Genomic DNA, 17,119 nt, shown 5'->3' on the forward strand with positions numbered 1-17,119 from the left:
GTTCCTGAATTTCTGAGCCGGTATTATGCACCTATGTTCCTCACATGGGTAGCTGTGGCTGTGGGAATAATTCAGGGTTGAGAGCAAGTCAGAGAACTTTCGGGTTAAAACAGAAAACTCCTCAATTACCCCGTCATTAAATAAGGGCAATTTAGGATGACAGTTTTTGACTTGTCTTCAGAAAGGTTACACATACCTTGGCAAAGAAATTGGATTCATGAAGTAACCCTAAGATGAATAAAAAGCCCAGAGATCAGTCAGCAATGGTCTGCTGTAGAAAGAGAAAAATTTCTCAAGTTCTAAGCAGTCTTGGCCTAGTAAATCTGCAACCAGAAAGTGGGTTGGACAAGATCAGAGCTCAAATTGATCACCAGAAGCCAGAGAAATATTCTCAGTAATAGAGGATGAAAGTCAGCAGACCAGACCACAGACTTTTACATGCATGTAATTCTTGCTTATTACACAAATAAAAAATGGGGGGAAACAGCTTCAAAGCTGTTCTTCAAAACAGTTTGCACAAAAGGGAGTCTGGAGCACAGGCTGAGAGATAAAAATATGCTACTGCAGGAAAACCCAAACCACAATACTCGGGCATAAGCTACAGTACAGCATACAAGCCACATGAACTAGTCTAGCTCTACTTGGCATTAGTGAGGGCACAGACATAGCAGTGAATCACAGAAAGACAACAGCAAGGGCTCTAGAAAACATTACTTCTCAGGAAAGAATTAGAATTTTAACTGGAGAAGGAACAATGACTGAAACAAGGGTGATAACAAACTTTAGGTATGTTAAAAGACCATTGCATAGAAGGAAAATAACCTGTTCTCTGTGGCCTGACGGACACTATAAATGGGCAGCAAGAAGACAGATGGAGAATATGGTAGGAGACTTGCTAACAGTAAGGACAGAGAAGCATTAAAACAAAGCCTGGAGTCTTCTGCCCTACAGCCCTTCCAGGCAATTAAGCAAACAATGACATAGCTGTAACTGGGCGACAGGAACAGACCGGATCATGTCCTTCGTCCTTGCCAGCCCTATTACTCTACAAAAGTAAACTTTTTGGTGGCTAAGGATTTTTTGGGGTTTACCTTTTGGTCTCTGAAAGGACGCCAGCAAATGCTGTTTACATTACTGTTTCTTTCAGTAATTTCACTCCTTTCCAATCAGATTACTGAAGTACAGCTTTCAGAAATGCCAAACTTCCTAGGGAACACCTTTATGCATTTTTTTCTTACTCCTAAGGCTAACAGCCACAGTGACACATTACCCCTTGCAACAATGAGGCCTTTCCAAATTGGAATCAGTCTTACTTCATCCACAGCAGACTACTTATTTTGTCTCACCCAAAACAAGGTAGGGTAAATGCTTCTCTGACCCTAATTCCAGCAGATTGGTTCATTTCCATAAACTAAGTTGTCTTTAAAATACCAAGGGATCATTTACCGTTTCCAATTATGAACATGTGACTGCATTTAACCCCTATGCTTGGCAAACGGAACATTCTGCACTAACAGTGATTAATCAGGGTTTAGTCTCAGCTAAACACAGGTCGGTTAAGAAATATGAAAAAACAACCTAGTGCAAGAATAGCAGCCAACTCCACAACTGCATACAGAATACGAGGTTGGCAGCATCCTAAGGCACAAAAGTGCAGATGCACTCACCCTGCAAAAAAGCACAGCAGAAGCTTCCATATAGAGATTGATAGAAATACATAGACTATAAAGGCAGCACTTGCTGGGGCTCTGGATAGAGGTGACTGCAAGTTTCTGTGGGGCTTGCTCTTTTTGAATACACTGTGTGTTTTAGTTGCATATTAACATTTTTTTTTTAATGCAAGGCATGTTTTAATACAAACATCCAGATTATAGGAAGTTTTATAACAGTGAAAACAGATCTATATGGTCAGATCTATTTTACAAGATTGCAAAGCTAAACACCGAGACCAGGCTTGAAAACAGCATCTCTTGTCATACAATCAAAATATTGTACATACAGAACACAGCTCGATTCTTCTCAAGTTCACCAGCATAACACCCAGTTTGTCAAACCTTCAGTGCTAGAAGTTTTTTCTAGCTACAGATGAGAAACAGATATTCATCCATAATGACAAGTGCTTCCACCCGACTGACATCGCACCAAGGGGCAAAATGCCAAATGGAGAGTGATATGAGAGTGCAAGACCACCCTTACTAAAATATATATTAATTACAGCTTAAACTTTGGCCAAGACTTTCAACAATTAAACAGATTTCTACAGATATCTCCCCTCAAACATTCTGACTTAACTGTTCAGTGGGTACACAACTAGATGAACAGAACCTCACCACTTTATTTCCAAGTATTCCAAGATTGGAAACTCTTTAAAATCATTCTTTATTTTCTTCAAAGCCATTATAATTTAAAGACATAGCTACATTTTAAGAGTCAAGTCCTCTTAGATAAAGGAAAGAGAGATGCTTGCTTCAAGACCAGGCCTTCATCACACATATTTCAACAGACCACTTTGGGTCAGTCAGCAGATATACTTTAAAAGCCATGTGTTCAGAAAGACAGAATGGTCTTATGAATTATTTCAATGCACTCTCTGATTTCATCCTCCTTAATCACAAGCGGTGGTGCCAGCCGAATGATATCACCATGCGTAGGTTTGGCAAGAAGTCCGTTATCGCGAAGCCGCAAACACACCTTCCAGGCATCATAGTCTACAATTAAAGGAAAGAGAAAAAAAAGACACTTACACTACAGCAGAAAAAGTGGCACAATTACAGCACATGGTATGTGGGGCCAGACTGTAAACTGTTTGCCATCTGGCAGTGAAAAGATGAAGCGTGTTCATTCTCACAAATGAAGCGGTCACTTCTGAGTGTCTGAGCAACTCCCCGGGATTTGCAGTGAACATGCAAGACTGCTGCAAAACTGCAATTTGTCTGAAGGGGCTCACAAGTTTGCCTCCAGCGCACCAAGTTTTGCTCCTTCACAGCCGAGTGCTTGTCTAGATGTAGCAATAAATTTTAAAAAGTGAACCATGCAAAGTGGAGGTAAGAGAACACCTGGATAGGACTTCAGACAAGGTTATATTTATGCCTCAATTTCAGTGCATCACGTTCATGTCCTAAGAAATTACAGATTAAGAAATCTTCCGATGAGGAGACAAAAGGATATTTGCTGGGAGCTAGATTCACCATCAGGTTTGAACATTTGAACATCAAATCATAAAAGAATTGAAATAATTTAAAAAAAAATTGTTCAGATTTACTTAGTTAAAAACCCTCTATTTTTAATAGCACACAGTCGCTTGAATAAATTTCCAGTAGGTACTACAGTACTATAGGCGAGACCTGAACCCAAACATGATGTCTATAAGCCATCCCCCTACTCCATTAAGGTACTTTCTATTTAAGTTGAAAAATATTTTTTCATGCTATGATTGTGCAGTTGATTATAGTTCCTTACCTTTGGTTTCCCGAATTACAATTGCATTTAATAGTCCTTTTCCTCTTACAGAAGTTACAATATCAGATGGTGTCTTCATGAGCTCATTTCTTAGTATGTTACCCATGATTTCTGCATTTTTAGCCAAGTCCTCCTCTTCAATTACCTAAAGGGAAGTCAGATCTGCAGTCAACTGAAGGGCATTGCATTTGTTTTTTGTACCATACCGGAATGGATGACTAATGACATTACAGTTGCTGAGATACAAAAGCTGTTGCATCCAAAGTGTCACTGCAAAGGCTGCACATCCAAGCAGGTTAGTATTAAGCCTGTACTCATTCATGCTTACAAGAAACAATAATCTCTTTGAAATTTTATTCTAAATTAACAACTTTTCATTTGCCATTATTTACAAGTAAACGGTAAACCTCTGAAGACTCTTAATCTGTCCAGGTCTACATATTGGGTAATGATAAGGCTTTCTGAGTGACTTGCATTACACATAGTCAATTAGGCAGTCACAAAATAATTAAAATACAGACTTTGGACAAGACATTTTACTAGCTTCTGTTTGAGCTCCAGTTGCATACATGTGTTATCAAGCTCACAGAGCAGCAGCCTCTGCAGCATGGTATAGTAAAATAAGCCAATTTAAAAATGCCTTTGTGAAATCAGTGAAACTATTTTACTGCATTTACGTAAGTGCCTTGAAACTTCCCCTAGATAAATTATATTTTGTCATTTAAGACATTAAGACCGTAAGAACAGAGAAATTAGGACACATTTCCAGTAAAGGCTTTAGAATTTGTTTTGTGATCTATGCAAACAATTACCCACTACCAATTTTCCAGTCTTACTTAAAGCTAGATTTCTACTTGTAGCATAACAAATGATATCATTTGTTTAAGCAAAGATCATGCCACTGTGACACCCTTTTTTCTATGGAATCCAAATCTCTATTACAACACACAAACCTCCAGTGCTGCCATTGCAACACGGCAAGCTAATGGATTTCCTCCATATGTAGATCCATGTTCACCAGGCTTAATGGTCAGCATAACTTCATCATCACATAGTACTGCTGAGACCTAAAATGGAAAGGTCAGCCAATTCATTTACACATATTTAGAACAGTAAACTTAAATATCTCTGAAGCAAACTTTTCCTCAGGGCTCAGGAAAGGATAATTTTCAGCCTGTGGTGATAAATTACATTTAGATTCCCAGCTCTGTATAGAGGAGAGCATATCTGACAATCACATAACAGCTTAATCCCTTAAATACACTTAGCTATAGTGGTAACACATAACATCTAACTACGGCTGAGGAGCATTCTCCAAACTGAATATTATTTCAAGAGTTTAAGATTTAATACTCTGTTTAACAACTCAGAAATACTTTCAATTGGCCAAAACAGTTCAAGGCATGTTGTAATTTCCAGCCTAATCAGTAGGAATTTAAGTCACTCCAAAGAGGATAAAATCAATCATGCAGGCATGCCAAACAAGTTGTCCAGAAATAGCTTTATAATATATGTTTTAACACACATTAGTATTTTTTTTCCTTTACAGAATTCATCTAGAAATTAATCACAGCAAGACTGTAATAAACTACTCTCCAGAGAGAGTAAAGACTAACTAGTAATTCCAGAATGAAAGGCTGACCACTGGACACTTATTTTCCTGATAGGGTAATATCAAACTGAAGAAAACAGATATACCAAATCTATTCAATTAATCGACAAAGGCCAAAAGACCTAAAAATCACCAGCCTAAGAAGATGGTATCTAACAACTTGCCACCCTAAGAAGTCAATTATCAACACAGAAAGTTCAGGATACTATATATCCATTTCAGCTATAAATGTAACATTATGTATTCTATTATTTCCTTACCTGTCTCTCACAGGTTGGACTACCTGTGTCACAAATCACAGTTAATCTTGTAAGCACCAATTTCCAAGCACAGCAAACATCAGATCTGTTTGCCTTCCAACTAGTAGACTTTCAAGGTTAATTACTTAAAACTCATTATTCAACAAATGGATATTTGTTTGTTACTCACAGGATATAAGCCACCAGAAAGGGCCTTTCCAAGAAGAATTATATCAGGTCTCACATTTTCATGGTCAACAGCTAGCATTTTCCCCGTTCTGGCTAAACCAGTCTGTACTTCATCAGCAATAAACAGAACCTTTATAGATACAAAAAGAAGAAAAATCCACACATAACAGAGAGTGACTTTCGCTCCCATTCCTAACTCAATTCAAACAATATAGCATAATTGCACACAGTAAGTGAAAGACCTTCCAGCTGCGTCACACTAAGTACACGAAGGTACTTCTTTTACCTCCTCTAAACCTCCTGGAGACTTACGTATTCTATGAAATGTCAAAATAAGTGAACATACTGTCCTCTCTCTCCCACATCCTTAGTGTATTCTTTTCTATGTAAGGCATACTGCACACAGGGTTGTCCAACCAAAATCTATTTGCGTTATTACAATGAGTGGGATTTGCAAAAAGTTAGGATATGTCTGTCTTTACTCCCAGTGCATCATTGTTACACTGACCTTTGGAAGCTTCTGAAAAATGCCATTTTAGCAACTCTCGAGCTTTTGTAGTCTGATGTCTAAGTGCCTAAATAATTCTGAGAGCCTAACTCCAAGTTTTTGATCTTGTTCTCCTAAACTGCACTGTTGTCACATACTACTATTTGTAAAGTACCCCTTATTTTTTCTGAGAGGTAAGTATCGCAGCAATAACGGAGATAATTTTATTAATTATGTGTCAATACCTTCCTCTGAAGGTATAGAAGGATTTACGGGTAGCACTTCCAAATTAAGAATCAGAATTCTATTGGAATGGAGACTACTGATTTTTAAATCAGACAGGCAACATTAAGAGAAAAAAAGCTCTAAATCAGCAGACCTTTTTTAGTTGTTTTCCTTACACTTACAAAGGATGTGGCCTAGGCCTGTGGGAGAGGCTGACCAAATTGGTCCTGGAATAAGAAGGCACGGCAGCCTGCTTGTGAGAATTAGCAGTACCCAAAGACAGCTGTAGGACATGAGAATATACATAACCACATCTTCCCACCCTTCCACAGACACTGAATGCAAATCTAATTCACTAGCACAGAATAGAAATTATAGATCTAATGCTCCATTTTCAAAACTAAACATTTCTTAGTAGAATTCAGGCAGGACATAATATTCAGAATAGGAGTCAGGAACGTGATATGAAACAGAAACTGAGAAAATTCCTAACAAAAGAACAAAACTGTAAGACTTCTGCTCTTCAGAGATCTTAAAAGAACGTTCATAAGTATATGACCATTTTCTTTAGTGTTTCATTCTGTGACTCACTACTGTTACTAACTCTTGATAGCACTTATGCACTCCAGTAACAAGGTCCCTCGATAGCCATGGTAGAACCACTGCAGAAATTGGCTTCTGGCCCAAGAAACTTATAATGTGAAAAATAAATCAGAAGTTAAATTAATTTAAAAAAAATGCAGTTTCAAGAACATTCATTAGAAACTTAAATTGGTGACAGTAGTAAGAAACAGTGAAAAAGACACGCTGCTGAGACGTACTTCCTGGTAAGTTATTGCCAGGAAATACAAGAAGTATGCCTACCTTATTTGACTGAAAGAAAAGGAAATGATTAAATAGTTTATGAAATCCTATACCTTGCATATGAGAATGACCTTACAAGATATGCCAGTAAACACAGTGTGTAATGTTAAATCCACCTTGTTATAGTGAATTCCTTACATTGTGTTTTGTGCAGAGGTCCCGCACTCCTGTGAGATAACCTTTGTCAGGAACAACTACACCTGCTTCACCTTGAATTGGTTCCACCATGAAAGCTGCTACGTTGGGATCTTGAAGGGCCCGCTGTAAAAATGGACATATGGATAGGAAAGAAAAAAAGAAAAAACTTTTACTGGTGTCAAATTTAGCAAATATACAGATGAACACATGTAGCAGAACCTAGCTCTAACCCTGGTGTTCTACTTCAAATGACAATAATAGTATTGATGTCAGGCGGTTATCCCTGAGTGCCATTTCAGTTCCAACACAGAAGCCTATGTCACTATTTGCCTAGAAAAATCAGCTGGTGTGCTTGCTTGGGAAATTACAAACCTTAAAAATTGCAAACCCAGACAAACAGGTTATCAGATCAGTTCATAAATTACCTCAGAAATACACTCAGTTTTGCATTACCCCACACAAGACAAACAATTGCTCAATGCTTCCCCAGTACACCTCCGACAAAAAAGAATGGAGCTTCTCCAGAACAATTCTGTCACCTTAAAGCAAAGTCCACAGCTACACTCTTGCACCATCAGGTTCTAAAAAGTTTAGAAGTCCATGAGACTCAAGAGATGTAATGATTCCCAGCATGAATTTACTAAGTATTGCCCCATAAACAGAACACATTCAGTTATCAGTCTGATGGACGTAGACCTAAGTTTCAGGTCTCCAGAGCGCATTCAAAGCCTCAGTAAAGTTGGCTGAAAGCCACTAAATACTTACAGGGCTTTCACAATGGGCAGCCTTATGCAGGTTCAAATCTGAGTAAGCTTTTCCACACTGCAACTATAATACACTGAGAGACCTTTGTTTCCCCTAACCAAACTCCTAGCAGGCAAGAATCTCGGTCCTATAAACCCTCCAATCTCCAGAGCCGACTCACTTGTACTAAGCAGACCCAACAGGCACAGAGGACTAACCAACTTGTCACTCATGGAGACAATGTACCCAGATGATGGAAAAGTGTCAATGCCAACGTTCCTAGCGCTTCAGGACTATCTGTGTTTGGCTGGAACCCTCTTGACTCGCAGGTCCCAAGTCCAGCACGTTATGGCTGCCATCAAGCACCATCTACCCTTTAATACCCAAGCCCACATTAAGAGGGTGGGAAGTTTTAGACTAATCAAGGTCAACCCTCCCCAACAGCTTGACAGGATGCATCTCAGAAAACCCAGGGAAATGCAGAATCACTAGCGTCCCAGTGAAACACCACCCTAGCATGGTTTTAAGGATGCTGTGAAACTGGAAAGACTTGTTTGCAACTGCAGTGAATTCTAGTTATCTGGTCATTGAAGAATGCACAGCATTTCTGAGAAAAGTAGGTAAAGATACTAGTTTCAGAATCCAGATCCTGACTTTGGAATGCATGCTACTGATCTGAATACCCTTACGCCTTATCTGCTGTTCTTCATTGGTACCCTGAACATCTTAGTGACATGGGAAATGAAACAGATCGTGTTGTTTTCCTTTTACATATAAAGCAAAGCTGAAAATCAAAACCAAAGCAGAATTTACACACACTTCCTATACATAATTATAACATATATATTTCTTAAATATGTCTAGATACATATATCTTTATGTCAAAGCACATGTTTCAAAGGATAAACTGCTGATTTTCCTGCCTTGCTATTTACCAATGAGTCACTGTAAAGTGATTTCTTACCAGAAAACAAAAATTGTCAAATACCTCAAGAGCTGGTAGGTCATTGTATGGGATCACTTCGAAACCTGGCATAAAGGGTCCAAATCCATCATAGCTGGATGGGTCGGTAGAACTAGAGATAGCAGACATGGTTCTGCCCCAGAAGTTGCCAGCTGAAAAAAAAATTAAAAAAAAAAATAAAGAGGGAGATTGTTACAAAATTAAGTAAGAGCCAGAACAGTTTATAGGACATCCCACTTTCCATTTGGTAATGCATTTTAAGAGTTGTCTAACATTAGCATATTAGCATCCTTCTCCTAATTGCTAGCATTTTACATTGATGCCATAAATACATGATGTTGCTATATCAAGAACACATATCAAACCCAAGACGTGGCAAGAATACAAAATAATTTCCATAAGCTTTGTTAGTAGCCTGAAAAATTGAAAATAACTCAGAAAGATAACATATTTTTAAGGAAGATGTGTAGCTTTTACATAAACATTACTCATTAAATGCAGAAAAAAGTAAACAACACCCAGAATTTAGGTCCTAAAAATAAAGCTGCCCATAAGCCTAAATCAAAAAATACACTTCTGTGCATTTCAAAGTTCCAGGAGAAGCCACTCATATTTGTAAAAGTATTGTGATATTGCACTATTTCATATAGAAACTTCAGTTAAAATGTCTAGGAACCAACTATCACCAAGACTATGATATCTTCATTTTAATTTTTGAGTTAAATCAACGTACTCTCAGCTAATCATTACTAAGATGTTGAATAAGACTAAGGAAGATTAAGGGTTCAACACCTCCATAGCATTACAAGCCTTTTCTTTCTTTCCCCCACCAATTTCTTTGTGTAACTGTGATCCTAGGGGCAGAGGATGTTCTCAATCTGCAGGAAATCCTGAAGTCAATTATTACTGACGTAGCCACCTCTAGGCATCCCTTCTTTCTAATCACCAATGTAAATAGCATTACACTGTTCACCATAGCAATGCCTCCTAGCAGAACAATCCCTGCCATGCTTTGCTGAGTCACGTGCTTATCACCTCAAGGTTATGTTAGCGCAATCCTCTGTATCCTGTAACAAAGCCCTGAAGACTAAATTACATGAAGCAGAGCAGTCTATCTGCTGATGGCAGGCTGTCTCCACCTTAGCAGTCCAGTCTCCCTACTGGCTCACTATCAAGCACAGCATCTACCTCAAGTTCTCTAGACTGATGTTTAAAGTAATTTTTTATTCTGACCCTAGCTACCCAAGAGAGCTTTTTTCCTGCCAAAATGCTGGCTTCTGAGAAGAGAAGGATTACTTTTTTTTTTCTCACCTACTTGGCACATAATTATATATTGTGGTTCAGGGGATGGGATCATAAAAATGGAGAGCATATCCAGTTTATCAAGATGAGAAAGCACTTACTAAAAGTTAGTTGACTGAAGTGCAAAATAAAATATATACAGAAGAGAAGAAGGGAGAAATTTACTTGTTCAAAGAATTCCCTGAAGAAAAAATAAATCTAATCTAATCCGTCCTAGAATCCATAATGCGTAATTGAACTATGAATTTCAATTTATAAATGCTTCCTAATGATAGTTTATGGTTCAGCTACTATATGTAACAAAAGTCAAAACCAGTATTTTGCAGCTGTAGCAATTAAAAAAAAAAGTCAATATTGAAGTAGTAGCCTCTATTCTGGAAGGTTTTATAAAATACAGAACATTAGAATTGGGAAAAATACTTCACCTATAACCAAAGAATACCAAATGTAAGTTATTTCAATTAGACATAATTATTTTTTTTTAATTTTTTTTCAGCAAAGCACAATAGCCTCTTCAGAGGCAGGTAACTTCTCCCCATTACAGAGCCAAGCGGAGCAGGCAGATGAAAAGAGGAAGTATACCACGTATATAATCAGGACTTTCCAGGGCCCCATATTTACTTTAGCAATATTGCTTTTACCTTGATTATATGATCAAGACTACAGTATGGCTTTACTGAATTAATGCCAACTTCTGGAAGACCTTAAGAATGCAGAAGAAAACCAGTGGTAGGGAAAGCCTAAGAGGGAAGCAGGCTTAACCCAAATGTGGAATCTATGAGAGGGGTGGCAGCAATCTGAGGGATGAATTCACGAGAAAGGTACATAAAAATCAACCAATTAGGAATAAAAAGATACTGCACTTTAACACCCAAGCAGCAGTTAAAAGAGCATGGAGGACTGAATGCACTTTCCATGTGACTTCAGGCAGCCACCCATCAATTTTTGACAACTAAAAAGGTTAAGTAGTACAAATGAGGTCCACTTTATATATTCAATTGCTGTTTATAAAGCTTTATAAATGACCATATTAACTATGGTTTCCTTCCTGGATTTAAGGTCATTGTTGCATTTCCCTTGCAAAAACAGACATTACCAGCAGCTCCTGACAAAGCACAACTATCCTCATTGCCTCTCGATGCATACACCTCCACAAGGGAAAGGATCTGAAATTGATTTGTCATAGGAATTATATTCATATCTCTTGCTTTTACAATTAATTCTGTTAAGATCACATGCGTTTCTTAAAGGACATTACATTTAAAAAAATGTTTATAATTCATTGTAACTATTCAAGGTTAAAATCAAATAGCAGAAGCATACACAGAATATTTTGTCAACAGAATATCATAGAATCATAGAATCGTTCAGGTTGGAAAAGACCTTTAAGATCATGAAGTCCAACCGTCAACCCAACACCACCACGCCCACTAAACCATGTCCTGAAGTGCCACGTCTACACGTTTTTTTAACACCTCCAGGGATGGTGACTCCAACACTTCCCTGGGCAGCCTGTTCCAATGCCTGGCAACCCTTTCAGTAAAGAAATTTTTTCTAATATCCAATCTAAACCTCCCCTGGCGCAACTTGAGGCCATTTCCTTTTGTTCTATCACTAGTTACCTTAAGGTTCTGCAAAGACTGTTGTAGCCACAACAGTAGTTTTTTATTAGAATCACCAACTGCAGATATGTGAGCATAACATAACCCGTTAATAGGTTGAGAGCTTACATTATTAAAGTATCAGAGGTTACAGAGACCTTCAACAGACTTGCTTCAGGGAAAAAACTGAAGCATTAAGAATACTGCAAAGTAATCACTACAGCTATAGGAGAAAAGAGAGTGCTACATGCAGCGTCTAGAGATCTCTTCCTCCTCAATACCTCAACTCGTAACACGCACTTTACATACCCGCAAAAATAATTTTTGCTTTGTATTTTGGAATTCCTTTCACAGTGTATGCCCACTTCCGAGCCAATTTACAGGCAGTTTCTCCAGCTTCCACTCCTAAAACATAAAGCAGTACCATTATCACACTTGTACATAAAACAGGCCATTGATGCAGTATCAAATGTTACAAAACCATTGAATCTCACAGACAAGAAACAGAACGGAAATAATTTTTTTTTTTACCTGTGTTCATTGGAAGAACTTTGTTATAATTAAACATTTTGGTGACAAACTCCTCATATTCGCCAAGTACATCATTGTAGAATGCTCTGGATGTAAGGGTCAGTTTTTCAGACTGAGCTTTCAGAGCATTCACGATCTTTGGGTGACAGTGGCCTTGATTAACAGCACTGTAAGCACTCAGAAAGTCAAAATACTTTCTACCTTCAACATCCCACACATAAACACCTAAGAAAACAAAGGTATGGTCAATACACAAAATAGAAGAAGACATGAGATAATACTAAATGGTATAAGCTAAGAATTACAACACAACCTGGTCAAATAGAAATGATACTCTCACTATTCCTTAGGGCATACCTGAAAGGCCCTCTAACTAGAAAATAATCAGTTGACAAGGAGAGCATGAGCAACAAACTAGTACAGTACAAATAAATGCCCAATGAGGAATCAAGAAAAGAAGCATTTCCCATTTAAAGCTGCTATTCCACTAAGTTAGTAAGTAATATCAGAATATTTCTTCCCCTCCAAGTTCCTGTTTTGGGTCCTAAAACGTAGACAGAGAAGAATACTTTTGTAAGAAAATTAATAAGAATTGGAGGTCATAAAAGAAAGAACAAAACCAACAGAACCCAAATAGTCTCAAAACTTAAGAGACCAACAGCTTTGAGTTGTCTAAATGTGTATCAATAAAGAAAAACTACTGGATCACTATGCTGATAGCATTTCAATACAAACTCATAGAATTTAACCTGCAGAGCACAAAAGCCCCTTAAACATAATTAAAAACCAGAATAAATTTAAATTAAGCAATAGTACAGGAACAGTACACAAGAACTTAAATAGGGTTCCAATGCACCTTTTCATGTTCACATTAACATTAAACCTCTCCACATAAGGTAACAGAAGAAACAAAATTTCTTGAAACTTTCTTGCTGAGTTATTCTGAATTATCAGAATAAGATTATCAGAAGATTATCAGAATTTAGACCTCTGTTTAGAGAAGTCATTTTAGAGAGACTACAACTTTATCAGGTGGCTTATGCATAATGATCCACTTCTCTAACCAGCAATTAGCTGTCTTTATTTCATCGATTATCTCAATCCCATCCATCCCACCCCCCAAAAAACCCCCAAAGGTTCAGAGACTGATTAGGTCAGAATCATTACACCATGATCCCATCCCATCTACACACACACAGATCCCATCTACACCACCCAGGGAAACCTAAATAAAATACCTTTTCCCTTCTCCAGAGCCACAGGCAGTGGGTGATAATTGTGGGCACCATATTTAGCCTCACGTTCAAATATGAAATCAGAGGATGGAGGTCCTTGAATAGTTTTTTTTGTGGCAACTGAGGTAGCAGAACTCAGTGAAGCGTGAACACCTCGACAGAGAACAGCAATGCTCTGAGAGCGGGTTAGCTTGGAAAACATCATTGACTTCAGGTATGTTGTTATAGATCTGGGGGAAAAAAAAAGAGTAAGTTAATAATTAGCACTAAGAATACTTCGGAAGAAATGTATGACACGATTGAAGTGGTTTTACTGCCAGGATTACAGGTTTCTCAACTCTTTTGCAATTCAGTCAAGAAAGCTTATATGAAGTATAAATGAATGCGGTACTAACTTCAAGTAAGTATTTTTTTCTATTTTAACATACACTCACAGTAACAGAAAGAAAACTGCGTGACTCACCAAAACTATGAACTAGTCACATAATTTTCCTATGTGTTCCTTTTTCATTGTGCCTTAAATTGTGACTGGATTTATTAATATAAACTACAGTAAGAAAGTTAAGTTTATCAAACTTCTTGTGCTATTGAAATGCCTTTCGTCTAACAAAGATTTCCATAAGACAAACCTTGTCACGAAATCAGGAAGTAAATAATATAATACTGGAAAGAAGCACCTGACCCAAATAATGTTTGGCTGATAATATTATCAAGTTTGATAAAGTATTGATTAACTGAGGTCAGCTTTAAGAAGCAAAATTTTTATATAAATTGCATTCTTGATTTTAAAATGTTGCCACCTACATATAAAGTACTCACTGTTTGTAGCATTTTAAGACCATCAAAAAATAGATGGAAAATAATAGTATGTCAGATATTAACTATCATTATAGCACCCTGTATTTTCTTAGTAAAACTCAGCGATTTCCCTTGAATACATAACCTTGTACTGTTAACATCTAAGGATTTTAAGGATTATCTGAGAGTTTATTTAAGGATAATCTGAGAGTAGAATTTCATGAGACAAACACACTTGCATTTCCTTCCTGTGCCTTCACCTCAGTCAATGTAAAGATATGTCCCAGAGAAGGGAAACGGAGTAGGCATTTTAAAAGCTGTTCAGGCAAGCTCTCCTCACAGCACCAAGTACTGGGAAGAGCAGAGAACCACTGAGGAAACAATGATCACTTTAGCAGGACCAAGAGTTCTCAAAGCTCAAGTTTCCAGTCTTGCAGGGCATCACACTCATAAACTGGCAAAAGGTATTAGACGAAAAGGAAGATCGCAGATTACAGTGACAAGTACTCTGATTATCAGATGCAGCCTCCTTTGTAATGTACTCCATGGCAAGCTGAAGAGCTAAGTAGCATTGACACTGCTGCACTACCTAACAACAAAAGCATACTGTAAAACTTAACCAAAATATACTTATTAAATATCAACAGGAGAATCCAGGGATGTTTTACACAAGGGTGTTGTTATTTCAGGCTGCTTGCAGAGACAGAAATACTAAGTCACAAATTAATCCTAAATTTATTTTGGAAAAGGTCTGCACACTGGATGTCTCACCTTAAACAGAGACGCATTTCTTTCAGCGGACTCCTCAGATATTACATTGCTACTCCTCACTTCTAAGCAAAGCGAGAAGACTATATGCTGCATCTACCAAAACTGGCTGCCAAAATCCAAGGCTTTAGGAAGACTCAGTAGTCTCCATTCCAGCAAGAGATGAATGGCACCGTCACAGCTCTGGGCATTTTACCGTCTATCATCAATGCCGTGAAATATTAGCCAATTGTGTTAATACTTTTCAAGACCGTTATTCACAGATTTTGCAAATAAAAAAGACAATGTTGCAAAATATTTGTAAAATATTGTTGCAAATAAAAAAGGCAAGAATTGCAAGTAAGAAATACTTCTCTGTGCAAGAAAAATTTTTGACAGAAACTCAGCTCAGCTGCAGCAGTCAAAATTGCAACTTGGCTTAACTCCAACAATTTAATTGGTCTGTGACATCCTGGCCCCTGGCACACCTCCAGAGCAGCTCATTCTATCACAAGCTTCTATATTTTTGGAGATTTTCCAGACATTCCTGAAATGAAAGCTGTAAAGAAATGAAACTCTTGTCTGCCCTGTATCAGAAAGCTACCTTTCTGCATGAAGAATTACAGACCACCAATCTGAAGTTTTTCTTTTAGTTCTTTCAGGTTGGAAAATATTAATCAGAAATTTTTAAAAGAGCTTTCCCCTCCATGAGGGGGAATGCCCTGCAAACTATGCTAGTGAGGCTACATCATTTTAGCCAAGGTGTGGCACAATAAGGGGGGGGGGGGATCCCAAACTTATTACCAACTGTGAGGAAGTAAGAAATATGATCATGCCCTGCAGCACGCAGTACTGGAATCAGAAGCCAGGGCATTTCACCAAGCGGAAAAGGTCTTGCATCAGAATAGAAAAGCTACTCAAAGCACAGCTGTAAAACATACTTGAACAACTTTGCTCAACTGTTGAGCAAGAATATCCAGACAAGAGCACTGCGCCTGCAGACCTCACAGGTAAATTGAATGGTTGTATGTACCCAGTCCTGGAAATACAGCCCCCCAAGGTAAATGCCATATATCATCAAATACACAAAACCCATTCGGATTCATGTTGATACAGCATGGAAGATTCCATGCCACGCTGCAGCCTTTAGCAGCTGAATTCAAAGGGTGTGAATGTTCAAGGGGACAAGCTATAGCAGGAGGGGTATCAGTCCAGACATGCCAAACTACCTTTTCAGACTAGGCCCACATCAGAAACGGCTCAGGACCTAGATCGGCAGACAAGAAAGAGCAAGAAACCCAGCGGCAAAATACCAGAACCCCCTCGCCATCCCCCTGGCCGAGGCCACTGCAAAGGCAAAGAGGGTATCACGGACGGCAGGAGGGCTGACGACAGGCTCGGAGGACGAAGGTGACTCTCTGCCGGTTCGGCCTGCCCACCCCTCGGGGACAGGCTGTCACATCCCCGGCTCCCCTCACAGCAAGACCGCCCTGGGGGGGGGGGGACGGGGGACACCCGGCCCCGGTCCCGCGGCGGGTCGGGCCCTCTCTGGGGGGATTGAGGGGGGCTGCCAGGCGCTCCCGGCCCCGCCGCGGGGCCCTGCCCCGGGAGCCAGCCGCCGTGGGGCAGCCCGACCCCCCATTGCCTTGGCGACGGGGCCTGCTGCGGCCTTGCCCGCGCAGCAGCCGGCCTCGCCCACACAGCCGCCGTCCCGCCGCGGGCCGGAACCCGGGGGGCACGGTCGATCCCGGGGTTTCCGCGGGAGGGAAGAATCGCCCGGCCGGGCCCGGCCTCCCCCGCCGCGCCGTACCTGCCGCCGCCGCCGCCGCTGCTGCTTCTCGGCCCGGAGCCCGCGGGGAAGAGGCGGAGGCGGCCGGCGGCAACTGTCACCGCTCCTCGCTCCGCGGCACGCCACGCCCCTGCCCGCCTGACGACCCACCGCCGCCGCCGCCGATTGGCTACCGCCGCAAGATTGACCGGCCTC

At 39.6% G+C, this 17,119-nt stretch overlaps 1 protein-coding gene across 1 annotated transcript; it reads right to left on the reverse strand.

Moving 5' to 3' along the window:
- Positions 1–2,360: 2,360 nt before the first annotated feature.
- On the reverse strand, positions 2,361–17,073 carry OAT (ornithine aminotransferase). The gene is made up of 10 exons (XM_069797180.1): positions 16,946–17,073; positions 13,594–13,820; positions 12,356–12,580; positions 12,134–12,229; positions 8,946–9,073; positions 7,214–7,336; positions 5,501–5,629; positions 4,413–4,526; positions 3,460–3,604; positions 2,361–2,708 (listed from the first exon to the last, which is right to left on the reverse strand). Exons 2-10 carry the CDS (start codon positions 13,793–13,795, stop codon positions 2,548–2,550), a joined length of 1,323 nt encoding a protein of 440 aa, XP_069653281.1. The 5' UTR covers positions 13,796–13,820; positions 16,946–17,073; the 3' UTR covers positions 2,361–2,547.
- Positions 17,074–17,119: the final 46 nt, after the last annotated feature.

This window comes from Haliaeetus albicilla, chromosome 11 (assembly GCF_947461875.1).
Source record: "Haliaeetus albicilla chromosome 11, bHalAlb1.1, whole genome shotgun sequence".
NCBI classification, from domain to species: Eukaryota; Metazoa; Chordata; class Aves; order Accipitriformes; family Accipitridae; genus Haliaeetus; species Haliaeetus albicilla.